General features: G+C 35.2%; 3 protein-coding genes across 15 annotated transcripts; all 3 read left to right on the top strand.

Annotated features, from left to right (window-relative positions):
- The first annotated feature begins 1,257 nt into the window (after positions 1-1,257).
- LOC117629896 lies at positions 1,258-2,392 on the top strand. The gene is made up of 4 exons (XM_034362557.1): positions 1,258-1,597; positions 1,693-1,791; positions 1,892-2,141; positions 2,232-2,392. Exons 1-4 carry the CDS (start codon positions 1,325-1,327, stop codon positions 2,327-2,329), a joined length of 720 nt encoding a protein of 239 aa, XP_034218448.1. The 5' UTR covers positions 1,258-1,324; the 3' UTR covers positions 2,330-2,392.
- A 1,959-nt stretch (positions 2,393-4,351) lies between these two features.
- LOC117629894 lies at positions 4,352-8,825 on the top strand. 8 transcript variants are annotated; one of them, XM_034362551.1, is made up of 11 exons: positions 4,371-4,598; positions 4,710-4,850; positions 4,932-5,081; positions 5,199-5,333; positions 5,529-5,729; positions 5,830-5,904; positions 6,063-6,288; positions 6,770-6,920; positions 7,034-7,176; positions 8,214-8,463; positions 8,554-8,825. In XM_034362551.1, the coding sequence occupies exons 5-10, from the start codon at positions 5,532-5,534 to the stop codon at positions 8,306-8,308; spliced, it is 888 nt and encodes a 295-aa protein (XP_034218442.1). In that variant the 5' UTR covers positions 4,371-4,598; positions 4,710-4,850; positions 4,932-5,081; positions 5,199-5,333; positions 5,529-5,531; the 3' UTR covers positions 8,309-8,463; positions 8,554-8,825. The 8 variants fall into 8 exon arrangements, 7 of the variants coding, with proteins under 7 accessions (XP_034218446.1, XP_034218445.1, XP_034218442.1 ...); XM_034362552.1 differs by having other exon boundaries at positions 5,195-5,333; XM_034362553.1 differs by lacking the exon at positions 5,199-5,333 and having other exon boundaries at positions 4,716-4,850.
- A 4,617-nt stretch (positions 8,826-13,442) lies between these two features.
- LOC117633278 lies at positions 13,443-15,456 on the top strand. 6 transcript variants are annotated; one of them, XR_004586594.1, is made up of 6 exons: positions 13,455-13,696; positions 13,808-13,948; positions 14,030-14,179; positions 14,297-14,431; positions 14,627-14,827; positions 14,928-15,456. XR_004586594.1 is itself a non-coding variant. In XM_034367013.1 (4 exons), exons 2-4 carry the CDS (start codon positions 14,630-14,632, stop codon positions 15,446-15,448), a joined length of 561 nt encoding a protein of 186 aa, XP_034222904.1. In that variant the 5' UTR covers positions 13,443-13,696; positions 14,627-14,629; the 3' UTR covers positions 15,449-15,456. The 6 variants fall into 6 exon arrangements, 1 of the variants encoding a protein (XP_034222904.1); XR_004586596.1 differs by lacking the exon at positions 14,297-14,431 and having other exon boundaries at positions 13,464-13,696; positions 14,928-14,986; positions 15,161-15,456; XR_004586595.1 differs by lacking the exon at positions 14,297-14,431 and having other exon boundaries at positions 13,463-13,696; positions 13,814-13,948.
- Positions 15,457-16,633: the final 1,177 nt, after the last annotated feature.

Here is a 16,633-nt window from a genome sequence, read left to right as displayed (position 1 = left end):
GAATTTGATATAAAAAAATGCGTGAAAGATATTGGTTGTGATAGAGAAAAGAATTCATTACTTTGGTACATAGGATTTTTTGTGTCAATGGTTTTCTCTATAGGTCACAAAGTTTTATTTAAATCCTTGTATATCATTAAAATATTTCACACTTACAAATTAAAAGATTACAAGCTAAGCTTGGCATATCTTTTCTTAATTTTGATGGAGTGTGTGAAGGAATTCATTATTTTGGATAAACTCACAAGAAAATGAGAATTGATGTGGCTAACCATCATTCAAGAGTTTATCCAAACCAAGGTAATGAATCATTATTCCTAAAATACCCTATAATTACTAATTATTTAAGTCCTACAAATTCCTGAATGAACAACTTGAATTTTACTGTACCATCAAAAACACCAAAAAATGAAACCATCTGGCCATCAACGTCAGATATATTTGCCTCAAAATAATCCTTCATTGAGGGCCTTTTACCCTTGAAACTGGAAAATTCATAGTTGAACCTACGACTCCTAGTGAGAAAGCTAACACAAACAACACAAACAATTATCACCACATTCTGGATTGCATTTGCTGCACAAAAACAACAAAAACAAACCAACTATCTTCATCAAGTTGTACAACGATTAAAACCCACAAACTAAATCAACCACAAGAACACTGTGCAAACTGAAGTTCCACTTCAAAGTTCAAAAACGTGCAAGCATATACAGAGAGTGAGAGAGAGGGAACACTTTGAGACGTAGGAGGAGACTGGGAGAAAGCTTGGAAAGAGAGAGAGTGAGGACGAGCGTGGAGAGGGAGGAGGGGCATTTGTCCTTATAAGTCATTTTACAAAGAAATAAATTTGTTCTTAAAATTTTGAAAATAAGGTGGGTGGAAAATAAAGAGAGATAGATAGAAATAGCAGCACTCTTTCTAATCCTTGTCAATAAGTATCAAAAAAACTATTGTTTTATAAGAATTATCGAACATGCACGATGACGTTTTAAAGCACGGTGTGGCCAAGCCCGTTAACTAGTGAGACCGTCACTCAAGCCCAATCCCACCATTGACAGCCAATCAAGTTGAATTGAAGAGGAGAGATTCACAGCAAGCCTCGACTCTCAGCCACCGTTCTCTGTCTTGGTAGAGTAGGTCAGGTATATTTCATCACGAATTCAATCTGGTTGATTTTCGCTCTGCTGATTTAGTGAGATATATATATGCTTCAATTGCATTCATATCATTATAATTTGATTTGATTTGATTTAGGTTTGGGGGTTAGGGTTTTGGGATTCTTCTAGCATTGCATAATAGAGTTGGAGAAGAGGAGAGGCATATGACAACAGCTATTCGGTCTGTGGTTGGAAAGTTGGGGAGTAAATACTCTTCATGTTGTCACAGCAAAGGAAGAGCAGTAGCAAACATGGTTAGGGTTGGGGACTTTCAAATTAGGAGCTCAGTAGTCAGCAACTACAATATTGACCGTGATGTCTTGTTTTCAATTTCAAAGCCGCCTCCTTCTTATGGTTATTCCTCTCGCCATCCTTTTCTTTTTGGTAACCACCATAAGAAAGCTCTGCCAGTTCTGCAGTATTTTAAGTCGCCCGGTGTAAGTATGATATTACCCTTTTGCATCTAATGCGTAAATGATTTCTACTTTTGGTACATGTATGTATGCAATTCACTTTTACGGTCTTACTTTAGGGATTCGGAGGTGGTCATCGTGTAGCTCCTTATTCTATGGATAATCCCAATACCATAGCTCTTGCCATTTTCGCTGTGAAAGAGTACAACAAGGAAAAGGTTTGAACATATTGAAAAAATAATTAATATTTACTAATCGTAGTTTTGTTTGTTGTTGGTATTAATGTTTAATTGTTTGAACTCTACATTTCTCTTTTAGAATGCCAAACTGCAGCTTGTGAGAGTTTTGAGGGCATGGTACAGATGTACTGGTGGTTCGATCTCATATTTTTTTACAATGGAGGCAGTTTATAAGGGTGTGGTTAAAGTTTACCAAGCATTGGTTTTTGTACGTAGCCGCGAAAGGGAGCTAAGATTGTTTGGTCTTCTTAATGTTGATAACGGGAGTTTGTTAAAACTAATTGTTAAAGGACCTACAAGATCTTATGAAGGACTATCTGCGTACATAGGTAACTATATTGATTACACATTTTTCTTTATGATATATGGTACTTTCAAATGCACTGATTGGCATGAGTGTTTCATTGTCATTTCCACAGACCCATGGCACGTCAAGAAGAAGATTCCAAGAAAGACAAGCAGAAATTGTCTTGAGGAAGAGATACTAAGCACCTTACTGCACATGTCACCTCTCTGATAATATTAAGCTGCATAAATTTGAAACAAATATTCATGGTGTATATTCATCATGAGTTTTTTATTTTGTATTGTTGACAGAGCACCAGTTTAAGTTTTGCTTTTTAGTAAAGCTTGAGATTTTGTCTTGGATATACTTTAAAGAGGGAGGGGATCTATGATTTGGTTAAAAACTAGGGAGATTCACTATTATACTCAATATGGGGGCCCAAATTATAAAAATACCCTATATAAAATGGACTTTAGAAACACACCCAAACCCCATTTACAACATAACAAAAAAGCTTTTAACTTCTTATAAATTACAAAACTGCCATCAATTTCTTAAAACAAGCCCAACCCCAAAATCTCATAAAAATACACAAAGCACTCAATAGGGCATCAAAGTAATTTAATAATCAATATTAAATTCTATAAGGCTAGCTATCATTTTTTGGGTTTTTTTTGGGTTTGTTTATAGGAATTCAATTGTATAGGGTTTATTTATAATATTAGTGCTAGAAATGGGTATATCACTAAATATCTCTAAAAACTATTTATGACTATCATAATCTTTAAAAAAGAAATTGGTTTTGGGGGGTTTGGATATTTATTATTTTCTTATATATATGTAGAGGTGGGCTCTACTTGCCACGTCACCCCTTTAATTGATGGATAATTATCCATGCGTATGAGATTACAAAGGTACCTTTCTTTTGACAGGGTAATGGAGATGGGGAAGGTGGGGGTTGATTGGGCGGTGGGGCTGGTTGAGATGAGGGAAAAGGTGGTGGGGGCTGACGATTGATGGCCAAAAAAAAATGAAAAAGAAAAAAGGAGATATTTTTATCCTAATATTTTTTTAATACCTATTTTAAATAATTTCAAGCATTTTTATATTTAATTTGAATTTTAAATTGTTAAATTTATCAAAATACCCACGCCCACGTCAAGTTTCAATGGGGCTTATCTACTCTTCCTTTTATTCTGATTGGGCTTGTATTTTGTTCAAAATACCAGTGAGGGCTCCCGTTAACGGCCTTGGGCTTACAGTAGATAAAACGGTATCGTTTTTGTTTTTAGAATACATGAAGCGGCGATGAGAGACCTTTCTCTTTAGGGTTTAGGCGTTAATTAAGTTCACGGCCACACACTCCTTTTCTCTGTTTCGGAGGCAGGTAGGTACAAAGAAACTCCCTTTTTGGTTTTGTTAGAGGCCATGGGCAATGGTTCGTACGGCCAGGAAGATGGGTTGATAATCGTTTCTATTATTTGTATTATTAGATTTTCTAGCTATATGAGTATGGCTTATTAATTAGTGTGATTTCATTGATGCCCAGCTTATGGTTGTTTGTTCTGTGCTTGGAAAGACTCTGCCGAGCTTTGGGATTGAACGAAATACAGGGAGACTTTCCCGAAATTTCGGTAGGAGTCAAGATTAAAATTGCAAGTAGAAGGGCAAATAGGTCATTTGTGTCCGACATTTGCCAAGTGTCGGACACGCACAGGGTTCGACCCGATTGGTTCGGGTCCTGTCATTATATATGATTAACAATATATGCATCAATAATAGAAAATTCTTAAATACTCTTATTGACTAATTAAAAAAAAATTATATATGTCCCGCAACTAATTACCAATATTAATTGATGAATTTAATTTGAGAAACAATCTTACGTGTTACATTATCATCACATCTATGATCATATTTAGGAAGACATCAATCTCGTTTGCAAATAGAAGATTACTCATTAATGCATTAATGCGTATCAAAAGAAATTTACTTTTTAAATTATAGTAAAAAGAAAAAAAGAGTTACTGTATAGTTAGTATGGTAGTTGTGGAGATTCGGAAAAAATAAAAAAAGAAGAAAGTAGTAGTGAGGATAGTAAAAAGTAAAAGGCCGTGTGAGTATAACTTAAAATCCACTGACCCATAGACATGGATTGAGAGATTTGAGAGAGAGAGAGAGAGAGAGAGAGAGAGAGCGCTGTTTCCTTGGGGCCCATTCATTAAGTACTCGAGTACACGACCAAAAGTAAAATAGTCAACACACGTGTCTGTCAGTATAGAACCCTAATGAAATCCCAAACCGACTCTTCAACAAGAGTTATGTTTCATCGACACCTGACCCCCAACGCCAGATGACCAAAAACACCTCCAACATCCAAGATTGGGGCTTTTCAGATTCGTGGACGATCTCAGATTGCGAAGAAACAAAACTGTTGTTGCTGATACATCATCATCATTATCATTATCGCAGAGAAAGAGATCTCATCTCAATCTAAAGGGTAAATCTTTCGATACTCTTCTTATTCCTTTCAATTCAGTTCCATGGCTTTGTTGTTATAAAGTTTGGAGCTTTTTGGCTAAATTGATGATGATACCTTCATTTGTCGCAGAGACAGAGGATGCAATCTGCTTCAAGATCATGATTTTTTTTCAACCAATTTCAATTTCTATTGCTAAAGTTTAAACCTTTGCCTATTGCGCAATGGCTGCGTTTGTCGTTTGGTCCGTATGATTTGAATTTCATCCAAAGGGTAAGGTTCACCTTGCAACCATCCTTCCTTCTTTGAATTTAAACCAGTATAGATAACATGTCTGTAGGTTGTGCATGCCAGTTGACCAAAAACACCTCCAACACCCAAAAAGATTGGGGTTTTTCATATTCGTGGACGATCTCAGATTGCGAAGAAGCAAAACTGTTGTTGCTGATCCATCATCATCATTATCATCATCGCAGAGAAAGAGATCTCATCTCAATCTAAAGGGTAAATCTTTCGATACTCTTCTAATTCATTTCAATTCAATTCCATGGCTTTGTTGTTATAAAGTTTGGAGCTTTTTGGCTAAATTGATGATGATACCTTCATTTGTCGCAAAGACAGAGGATGCAATCTGCTTCAAGATCATGATATTTTTTCAACCAATTTCAATTTCTATTGCTAAAGTTTAAACCTTTGCCTATTGTGCAATGGCTGCGTTTGTCGTTTGGTCCGTATGATTTGAATTTCATCCAAAGGGTAAGGTTCACCTTGCAACCATCCTTCCTTCTTTGAATTCAAACCAGTATAGATAACATGTCTGTAGGTTGTGCATAGTTGACCAAAAACACCTCCAACACCCAAAAAGATTGGGGTTTTTCATATTATTTGTATTATTAGATTTTTTAGCTATATGTATGGCTTATTAATTAGTGTGATTTCATTGATGCCCAGGTTATGGCTGTTCGTTCTGTGCTTGGAAAGCTGGGTAGGAGTAGATTTATTCCCGACAATGGAAGACATATCATGGTTGGGAGTTCTCCTACTGTTTGTTCCTCTCCTCATCACCCTTTTGATTATTATGGGGTCGTCCATGATCGAAACAAAGCGGATCAAAAAAGCAACCCTTTTCTTCTTGGATCGCTTATGAAAGAGGTGCGTCATGCGTGTGTATATTAATTATGTTATTGCCTTCACTTTCATTGCAATTCAATTCAAATATCAAGTGTTGATAGACTCATGATTCAATTCACAGCCACTTTATCGTCATTTGGATTTTGGAGGACTAGGACCTGCTCGTTTCGCCATCGAAGAGTTGAGGAAGAAAAGGGTTTCATTTTTTTTACCCTTTTTTCTTTAGTACAGATGCATTACTACAATATATGCAAGATTTAGTCTTTCCTAAGAAGAGCTTCTTTATTGCTAATGGTTTTGTGGATTATTATTGACACGTTTGATATATGTCTAATGATTTGGTATCTCTTGTAGAATATCCAACTGCAGTCTGTGAGAGTGTTGAGGGTGTTAGCAAGGAAACATGTTGGCTTGCCACGATATGATTCTTACTATGATCTACTGCTGGAGGCAGTTGATGCCGATGTGATGAGATATTTCGAAGTAACAGTGTCACTTAGTTCCAGGGATGACTTGTGGTTGGAAGACTTTTGTCTTCTCGTTGATAATAAAAAACCTATAAGATTATATTATCACCTAGGTACTATAATTATGGCATGCTGCTTTCACAATATCCTTAAGAATTTAGTATTAGTAATGTGATCATTCGAGGACTCACTTGTTAGTGTAGTTTAACTATACAAACCGTCACTAAAAGAAAAAGCATTAGTAGCCACTGACATCAGTTGTACAGAATGGCTAGAGGTACTATTAGTGTCTAATATCACAATGGTCACCAATAACTGTGGCTGTTAGCTATTAGCCATTGATGTTGCCCTTTAGCCACCTCATCCTATGCTACTAATTTCAGTGACTATTAAGGGTTTTTCTTTTATTGTTGATTTTTCAAGTCTTTACTCATAGATCATCCTTGGAAAAAAAAATGCGGAGTTGGTGGGGTTGGGTTAGTCTGCTAATGATATTCCTAATTATGCATATGACGTAGTTCTTGTGGATGACAAACCCGAAAATGTGAGAATGTTGCATATTGATGAATGAATTGAATTTTTTGCTTGAAACAGACAACTTTTTTGATGCATATGCTAAGGCTCGAGAGCAGTTATCATTTGGTATGCGAAAAGGAAACCTCTCTATGCTGCCTCCCTTAGCCCTCCCTCATCTCTCATACACAAACCCGGGACACAAAGAGGAAACCACTGCTCCAAAACGCAGGTATTCATATCAGTTATGTTTGTTGTCGTCTTATTTTTGGGTTTCCACAGTTCAAGTATTTTTTTTTATTTTTAAAAACCTTACGGGTTTGATTTTGGATCTGGATTCCTCAGAGGTCGAACGAATGCATGTGAAGCGGCGAAACACTTCGGTCCAGCTCCCGGTGTACCTCAAAAGTACACCAAACCTTATGTCCGGTCAAAGAGAAGGAAGTTTGAGAAGGCTAGAGGAAAGAGGAACAATGAGGGCTTTAGAGGTTGAATCATTTAGAATTGAAAATGCTATTTCTAGAACCTAATTTTGCTTGTTTTTAAGTGTTTGGTATCATGTTTATTTCTCTGTCGAGGAGAGAAGCCCACTACCATCTATCTCGAAAACAATCCATATGTATGGTTATCTGCAATCTGAATGACCTAAATATTTAAAATTGTTTTATTTTTTATTCTTTCGAGATGCTTAGCTGCGGCTTACGGAAGTTGAAATTAGTGTGTTCAGAAATGTGAAAGGTGGTGTATGTGAGAGTTATGCAACTCCTAAACCCATAAAGGTGGCTCATGTAAGTACACAAGTGAAAGATAGTAGCAGCATTAGGAAGATTTTGATTGTTTGTTGAAAGTCCAATGTCTGATAAATAAAAGAATATTTGTGGCTATGAGATTCCGTTGATCATACGATTCTTCCTGAGAATGTGTGTTTGTCTAAGTCCACCGCATATTGATTCCCTTTGTTACCATCCACTTGATACTTAGAGCCTCATGACCACATTATAGTGCATTGCACAGATTGAACCTTTCTGGTTTGTAGTTTGTTAAAAATGCAAGGGTATACCATAATGCCAGTCCATCATCTTGAATGCTATTCTACTCATCAGTAGGCATTTTATAATCTCTACCAAAGTTATGATTGGCATGCCAATCCATCATCCTGAATGCTATTCTACTCATCAGTAGGCATTTTATAATCTCTATCAAAGTTATGATTGGCTTATCTGTTGCATCTGAAATAGTGTTGTTGAATGTCTCATAAGGATTATTGATGAGCATGTCACATCTCACATGTACATTGAGGTGGGATTTAGTCACATTTCACATGTACATTGAAGTGGGATTTAGACTACTGTTGTGGAGACTTATATAATAGCCATTCTCTTATGATATTGCAAGACTGTAGTGGCTCTGACACAACCCAGTACATGTCTTTAAATCTCTTGCCATTGAGTAATTTTATGTAGTAACTAAATAAATGCCATTGGTATTAATGTTTAATTGTTTGAACTCTACATTTCTCTTTTAGAATGCCAAACTGCAGCTTGTGAGAGTTTTGAGGGCATGGTACAGATGTACTGGTGGTTCGATCTCATATTTTTTTACAATGGAGGCAGTTTATAAGGGTGTGGTTAAAGTTTACCAAGCATTGGTTTTTGTACGTAGCCGCGAAAGGGAGCTAAGATTGTTTGGTCTTCTTAATGTTGATAACGGGAGTTTGTTAAAACTAATTGTTAAAGGACCTACAAGATCTTATGAAGGACTATCTGCGTACATAGGTAACTATATTGATTACACATTTTTCTTTATGATATATGGTACTTTCAAATGCACTGATTGGCATGAGTGTTTCATTGTCATTTCCACAGACCCATGGCACGTCAAGAAGAAGATTCCAAGAAAGACAAGCAGAAATTGTCTTGAGGAAGAGATACTAAGCACCTTACTGCACATGTCACCTCTCCGATAATATTAAGCTGCATAAATTTGAAACAAATATTCATGGTGTATATTCATCATGAGTTTTTTTATTTTGTATTGTTGACAGAGCACCAGTTTAAGTTTTGCTTTTTAGTAAAGCTTGAGATTTTGTCTTGGATATACTTTAAAGAGGGAGGGGATCTATGATTTGGTTAAAAACTATTTATGACTATCATAATTTTTAAAAAAGAAATTGGTTTTGGGGGGTTTGGATATTTATTATTTTCTTATATATATGTAGAGGTGGGCTCTACTTGCCACGTCACCCCTTTAATTGATGGATAATTATCCATGCGTATGAGATTACAAAGGTACCTTTCTTTATCCTAATTTTTTTTACCTATTTTAAATAATTTTTTTATACCTATTTTAAAATTAATTTTACTAAAACTAAGTTCAAAACACATACTAAAACTATGTTACAACTGCTCATCTACTTATATGTGTTTAAAACTAAGTTTATGGGAATGTTACAATTACTCATCTACTTGTATGTGTTTTGAACTTAGTTTTAGTAAAATTAATTTTTGTTTTGAACTTAATTTTAGTAAAATTAATTTTTGAACTTAGCAAAAAAAATTTCATAAAATTAATTTTTGTTTTCGTAGCTGTATTTAGAATTTTTTTTTTATAACATAATTGATATCTACATAGTATTTTTGTTGTAGTTTCTGTTTTTATTTGCAATTTTTGTGTGAATAAGTGTTGAAATGATTTTTTTTAATGAAAAAAACTGTTGATTGTTATATAAATATTGTATAACTAAATAAATATTACAAAATCAAGTTTAGTGTAGTGGTTTGTGAGGGTCAAGGTTCGAGTCCCTTTAATGACACAAAATCTTTTTTTTTTAAAAGGTGAATAAAGGGCAACGGAGTTGGTCTACAGTCGGTGGTGGCCGGCTGTGGTGGTCGGCGGCGGTGGCCCGCTGGGGTGGCCGGAGGTGGTGGCCGGCGGTGGGTGGTCTGCTGTGGTGGCCGGTGCTGCGTGGTGGGCCGGCGGTGACTAGATATGGACATGTGACATAGTATGCTTGCCTTAAAAGGAGTGGCATTGTGTGTAATTTTGATATTTTTGTAAAATTAGGTACTACATTTGGTCTTTGGCCTTATGCTAATTAAATGAAATTGTATTCCCATCTTCCAAATTAGTAAATTATATTGTGTTTTAAAACTAAAGCTCCCTTTTAAGTTTTGGTTTATAATTAAATAAACTGTATTTGACAGTTAAGCACAATGGCACATGTAGTAATTTTAGGGTTGTTGGATGTCCTTTTGGTAAAATTAGGTGGCTTTGGTTTTATATTAATTAAGCAAAATTAATTATCTTTCTTCCAAATTAGTTAAGTTTTTTATGGGTTAAAACTAAAGATATTTTTTATTCTTTCGAGATGCTTAGCTGCAGCTTACGGAAGTTGAAATTAGTGTGTTCAGAAATGTGAAAGGTGGTGTATGTGAGAGTTATGCAACTCCTAACTCCTAAACCCATAAAGGTGGCTCATGTAAGTACACAGGTGAAAGATGGTAGCAGCATTAGGAAGATTTTGATTGTTTGTTGAAGGTCCAATGTCTGATAAATAAAAGAAAATTTGTGGCTATGAGATTCCGTAGATCATATGATTCTTCCTGAGAATGTGTGTTTGTCTAAGTCCACTGGATATTGATTCCCCTTGTTACCATCCACTTGATACTTAGAGCCTCATGGCCACATTATAGTGCATTGCCCAGACTGAACCTTTTTGGTTTGTAGTTTGTTAAAAATGCTAGGGTATATACCATAATGCCAATTCATCATCTTGAATGCTATTCTACTCATCAGTAGGCATTTTATAATCTCTACCAAAATTATGATTGGCTTATCTGTTGCATCTGAAAATTGTGTTGTTGAATGTCTCATAAGGGTTGTTGATGAGCATGTCACATTTCACATGTACATTGAAGTGGGATTTAGACCACTGTTGTGGAGACTTCGATAATAGCCATTCTCTTATGATATTGCAAGACGGTAGTGACTCTGACACAACCCCAGTAGATGTCTTTAAATGTCTTGCCATTGAGTAATTTTATGTAGTAACTAAATAAATGCCTAGCACAAAAATGATGTTTAGCATTAACTACTAAAACTTCTCTTCAAATGCTCTAAACAGTCCTTTTTGCCTGTTAGATTTAAATCCCCACCCATGTGAGTTAACAATATCAAAATTAGCAACCAGTGGTTCAAAGAACCAAGTCCAAGAGTGTTTTGTCTCTATATCCACCATTACATAAGGAATGACCCATGTCTTATTCTTAGCATCTATCCCAGTGGTTGTCAACATTTGTCCCCCATACATTGCCATCAAGTGACAACCATCTTGTCCAATTAGAGGCCTATAACCTTCATTGAACCCTTTTTTACACCCTCGTAAAGCCTTTGATACACTGTACCATTTCCATTGAAATCACACTTTATTTTCATAGTGGTTCCTGGATTAGTTCTCTTTACTTCTTCACAACCATTCATTTGAAGCAGCATCTAGTAACGACTTTGGAACAATAAGTTAAAACTATTTTGTTTTCGTAATTTAACTTTTCCACGACCACCTTCAAATCTTTGTCCAAAATTGGTACGAGCAGTGTTACAAACACACACAATATGACTATCAGACCACATTAACACATACATTTTTTGGGTCTTGTAAAGAAAATGGCATCAACCTTCAAAACCAGGACCACTAGCACTTAAGCACAAGGGCAGGTAGAAGGCCGGTGCAAAATAAATGAACCTTGCAAACACAAAAGTGAAAAGTTTGAACCAGTAACTTAACGAATTAATTACTCATGTTATTGGGCCATTGCTAAAAACTAGGAATAAGATAACCAAGAAAAGGATCGCCACTAAATAACAGGAACATGCCTAATGGAGTAACACATATGGGAGTGGCTGCAGTACACAAGTCGTTCATGGAGTACTTAATGTAATTTATCTATACATATCACAGGGCATGTGAGCTTGACTACAATACGCGAGTCCCTGAGTTGATGTTCAATTTAATTGGATATCATAAATATGTGGCACTCAGTGTCTCAAACTGCACAAAACTCACTGACCGTTATGGCCTATAGCAATACAAGTTCTGTCAAATACAAGAAAAAGGAGTCTGTAATGGGTGATATAAAATTCAATGTCAAAAATAACAATCAAGCACCCAAACATGAATCTCCTCCTTGATCTTCGAAAGGAGTAAAACACTTGATGACACCCTCTAAAGGTACCTCATTGGGGAATATAACCAGCATTGCAAAATTATTTTGAAGGCATCAATTAGTAAAGCATAATTTTGAAGGCATCAATTAGTAAAGCATAATTTTGAAGGCATCAATTTGTAAAGCATAATTTTGAAGGCATCAATTTGTAAAGCATAATTTTGAATGCACACTTGACAGAACCCTCAGCTCCATATTAATTTTTTTTATCTTCCCATTTTCTTCCATCCCCTTGAGCTAAAAAAATCTAGTTTAAACACTCACCATTGCACATAAAACAAGCAAATGAAAATTCACCATTCTCCCTGGTTGGAGCAAATTGATTGTAGATGTGTTATTAATTAACACATGCATTAAGCAAATAAAAGTATTTAAAGAAATAAAAACCAAAACCCTAATTAGAAAGTAAAAAAAGGTTAAGAATCCCAAATTGTAGTTGCACTCAGAAATCAATTAAAAAACACATAAAATCGAAAAATTAAAAATCGAAAGAATCGAAAAAAAAAAGCACGAATTCTAAAAATAAAAATGAAAATTTCACCTCTCGTAATTTCGGGATATAGATGAAATTGAAGTTGAAGTTAGAACTCCAATTACTGCATCAACTCTTTTATGTGGTGATTTTCAGATGATTTTTGATCTTATAGCTAGCAACCAAAGGTTTGAAAGAAAAAACCTTAATGCATTACTACGCATAAGCATGATGAAATTTAATGACAAGGAAGAATGATTGTTCGTTATTAATACTTGGTCAATTTGTTTTCAACCCAAACTTTATATATGACTAGCCTCTCTGCACGCGCTTCCGCGCCTGCAAGAGGCTTTTTTTTAAAAAAAAAATTTATTTTAGAATTAAAAAAGATAATGGATAGTTGTGTTCCATAAAAATAGGATCCATTATCTGAATTTTCTTTTATTTTTAATTTTTTTAATACGAAAAATTTTGAATTTACCATATTATCCTCATTTAATTAATAATTTCAATTTGTAATGTTTGCATTAACTAAGGGCATTTTCTGGTATTTTGAATGTTTCACCATTCTCTGCCTTTTGCTTTATTATATATATATGATTAACAATATATGCATCAATAATAGAAAATTCTTAAATACTCTTATTGACTAATTAAAAAAAAGTTTATATATGTCCCGCAACTAATTCCCAATATTAATTGATGAATTTAATCATCACATCTATCATCATATTTAGGAAGACATCAATCTCGTTTGTAAATAAAAGATTACTCATTAATGCATTAATGCGTATCAAAATAAATTTACTTTTTAAATAATAGTAAAAAGAAAAAAAAGAGTTACTGTATGGTTAGTATGGTAGTTGTGGAGATTCGGAAAAAATAAAAAAAGAAGAAAGTAGTAGTGAGGATAGTAAAAAGTAAAAGGCCGTGTGAGTATAACTTAAAATCCACTGACCCATAGACATGGATTGAGAGATTTGAGAGAGAGAGAGAGAGAGAGAGAGAGAGCGCTGTTTCCTTGGGGCCCATTCATTAAGTACTCGAGTACACGACCAAAAGTAAAATAGTCAACACACGTGTCTGTCAGTATAGAACCCTAATGAAATCCCAAACCGACTCTTCAACAAGAGTTATGTTTCATCGACACCTGACCCCCAACGCCAGATGACCAAAAACACCTCCAACATCCAAGATTGGGGCTTTTCAGATTCGTGGACGATCTCAGATTGCGAAGAAACAAAACTGTTGTTGCTGATACATCATCATCATTATCATTATCGCAGAGAAAGAGATCTCATCTCAATCTAAAGGGTAAATCTTTCGATACTCTTCTTATTCCTTTCAATTCAGTTCCATGGCTTTGTTGTTATAAAGTTTGGAGCTTTTTGGCTAAATTGATGATGATACCTTCATTTGTCGCAGAGACAGAGGATGCAATCTGCTTCAAGATCATGATTTTTTTTCAACCAATTTCAATTTCTATTGCTAAAGTTTAAACCTTTGCCTATTGCGCAATGGCTGCGTTTGTCGTTTGGTCCGTATGATTTGAATTTCATCCAAAGGGTAAGGTTCACCTTGCAACCATCCTTCCTTCTTTGAATTTAAACCAGTATAGATAACATGTCTGTAGGTTGTGCATGCCAGTTGACCAAAAACACCTCCAACACCCAAAAAGATTGGGGTTTTTCATATTCGTGGACGATCTCAGATTGCGAAGAAGCAAAACTGTTGTTGCTGATCCATCATCATCATTATCATCATCGCAGAGAAAGAGATCTCATCTCAATCTAAAGGGTAAATCTTTCGATACTCTTCTAATTCATTTCAATTCAATTCCATGGCTTTGTTGTTATAAAGTTTGGAGCTTTTTGGCTAAATTGATGATGATACCTTCATTTGTCGCAAAGACAGAGGATGCAATCTGCTTCAAGATCATGATATTTTTTCAACCAATTTCAATTTCTATTGCTAAAGTTTAAACCTTTGCCTATTGTGCAATGGCTGCGTTTGTCGTTTGGTCCGTATGATTTGAATTTCATCCAAAGGGTAAGGTTCACCTTGCAACCATCCTTCCTTCTTTGAATTCAAACCAGTATAGATAACATGTCTGTAGGTTGTGCATAGTTGACCAAAAACACCTCCAACACCCAAAAAGATTGGGGTTTTTCATATTATTTGTATTATTAGATTTTTTAGCTATATGTATGGCTTATTAATTAGTGTGATTTCATTGATGCCCAGGTTATGGCTGTTCGTTCTGTGCTTGGAAAGCTGGGTAGGAGTAGATTTATTCCCGACAATGGAAGACATATCATGGTTGGGAGTTCTCCTACTGTTTGTTCCTCTCCTCATCACCCTTTTGATTATTATGGGGTCGTCCATGATCGAAACAAAGCGGATCAAAAAAGCAACCCTTTTCTTCTTGGATCGCTTATGAAAGAGGTGCGTCATGCGTGTGTATATTAATTATGTTATTGCCTTCACTTTCATTGCAATTCAATTCAAATATCAAGTGTTGATAGACTCATGATTCAATTCACAGCCACTTTATCGTCATTTGGATTTTGGAGGACTAGGACCTGCTCGTTTCGCCATCGAAGAGTTGAGGAAGAAAAGGGTTTCATTTTTTTTGCCCTTTTTTCTTTAGTACAGATGCATTACTACAATATATGCGAGATTTAGTCTTTCCTAAGAAGAGCTTCTTTATTACTAATGGTTTTGTGGATTATTATTGACACGTTTGATATATGTCTAATGATTTGGTATCTCTTGTAGAATATCCAACTGCAGTCTGTGAGAGTGTTGAGGGTGTTAGCAAGGAAACATGTTGGCTTGCCACGATATGATTCTTACTATGATCTACTGCTGGAGGCAGTTGATGCCGATGTGATGAGATATTTCGAAGTAACAGTGTCACTTAATTCCAGGGATGACTTCTGGTTGGAAGACTTTTGTCTTCTCGTTGATAATAAAAAACCTATAAGATTATGTCATCACCTAAGTACTATAATTATGGCATGCTGCTTTCACAATATCCTTAAGAATTTAGTATTAGTAATGTGATCATTCCATGACTCACTTGTTAGTGTAGTTTAACTATACAAACCGTCACTACAAGAAAAAGCATTAGTAGTCACTGACATCAATTGTACAGAATGGCTAGAGGTACCATTAGTGTCTAATATCACAATGGTCACCAATAACTGTGGCTGTTAGCTATTAGCCACTATTGTTGCCCTTTAGTGACTATCAAACATCAATCTCATTTACAAATAGAAGATTACTCATTAATGCGTATCAAAAGAAATTTACTTTCCAAATAATAGTAACAAGAAAAAAAAAAAAAAACAAAAAAGAGATACTGTATAGTTAATATGGTAGTTCTGGAGATTCCGGAAAAAAAAAAAAAAAGTAGTTGTGGGGATAGTAAAAAGTAAAAGGTGGTCCACCAAACATGATCCAAAGCTCTTCAACAGATATGTTAAAAACGAAACTGTCTACAATGGAAAAGAAACAAATTAGTAAAAAAAAAAAAACTCATGAAGAAAACCCGGACTGGTTGGACAAAAAAATTAAAATGATTAAAGTGTAAATCCATCGACTCTTAGGCAGTCCAACACTCCAAGTCCAATCCTAACCAGTCTAATCCAGCCCATCAAACGTGATCCAAAGCTTTTCAACAGATATGTTAAAAACAAAACTGTCTACAATGGAAAAGAAACAAATTAGTAAAAAAGAACTCATGAAGAAAACCCGGACGGGTTGGACAAAAAAATTAAAATGATTAAAGTGTAACAAACAATAATGCCCTGCTCGTGTAACATTTAATACATAAAAACTCAACAGAAACACATGCTTACCTTCACCTGTGCACCCTTCAACTCAATGAAACGAGTCTTCAAATGAAGAGGAACCTTTTCTGGGCCAGGAACAAATGTAGCAGCAGCCATCAAAGGCAACATGTGAGGAATATTGGGGGAAGGAAACAAAGAAGACATCAATTTCGTTTGTAAATAGAAGATTACTAATTAATGCATTAATGCGTATCAAAAGAAATTTACTTTTTAAATAATAGTAAAAAGAAAAAAAAGAGTTACTGTATGGTTAGTATGGCAGTTGTGGAGATTCGGAAAAAATAAAAAAAAGTAGAAAGTAGTAGTGAGGATGGTAAAAAGTAAAAGGCCGTGTGAGTATAACTTAAAATCCACTAACCCATAGACATGGATTGAGAGATTTGAGAGAGAGAGA

Source organism: Prunus dulcis, chromosome 6 (genome assembly GCF_902201215.1).
Source record: "Prunus dulcis chromosome 6, ALMONDv2, whole genome shotgun sequence".
Taxonomy (NCBI): Eukaryota; Viridiplantae; Streptophyta; class Magnoliopsida; order Rosales; family Rosaceae; genus Prunus; species Prunus dulcis.
Note: the sequence above shows the minus strand (reverse complement) of the source record. Positions and strands in the feature narration are given on the sequence as shown.

Excerpts from the sequence above, each read along its gene's own strand:
- LOC117629896 (XM_034362557.1), top strand. The coding sequence starts at position 1,325 with ATGACAACAGCTATTCGGTCTGTGGTTGGAAAGTTGGGGAGTAAATAC. Across the intron at positions 1,598-1,692 it reads AGTATTTTAAGTCGCCCGGT|GGATTCGGAGGTGGTCATCG; the intron begins GTAAGTATGATA and ends GTCTTACTTTAG. Across the intron at positions 1,792-1,891 it reads AAGAGTACAACAAGGAAAAG|AATGCCAAACTGCAGCTTGT; the intron begins GTTTGAACATAT and ends TTTCTCTTTTAG.
- LOC117629894 (XM_034362554.1), top strand. The coding sequence starts at position 5,532 with ATGGCTGTTCGTTCTGTGCTTGGAAAGCTGGGTAGGAGTAGATTTATT. Across the intron at positions 5,730-5,829 it reads TTGGATCGCTTATGAAAGAG|CCACTTTATCGTCATTTGGA; the intron begins GTGCGTCATGCG and ends TTCAATTCACAG. Across the intron at positions 6,289-6,769 it reads AAGATTATATTATCACCTAG|ACAACTTTTTTGATGCATAT; the intron begins GTACTATAATTA and ends TGCTTGAAACAG.
- LOC117633278 (XM_034367013.1), top strand. The coding sequence starts at position 14,630 with ATGGCTGTTCGTTCTGTGCTTGGAAAGCTGGGTAGGAGTAGATTTATT. Across the intron at positions 14,828-14,927 it reads TTGGATCGCTTATGAAAGAG|CCACTTTATCGTCATTTGGA; the intron begins GTGCGTCATGCG and ends TTCAATTCACAG. Across the intron at positions 15,003-15,160 it reads AAGAGTTGAGGAAGAAAAGG|AATATCCAACTGCAGTCTGT; the intron begins GTTTCATTTTTT and ends TATCTCTTGTAG.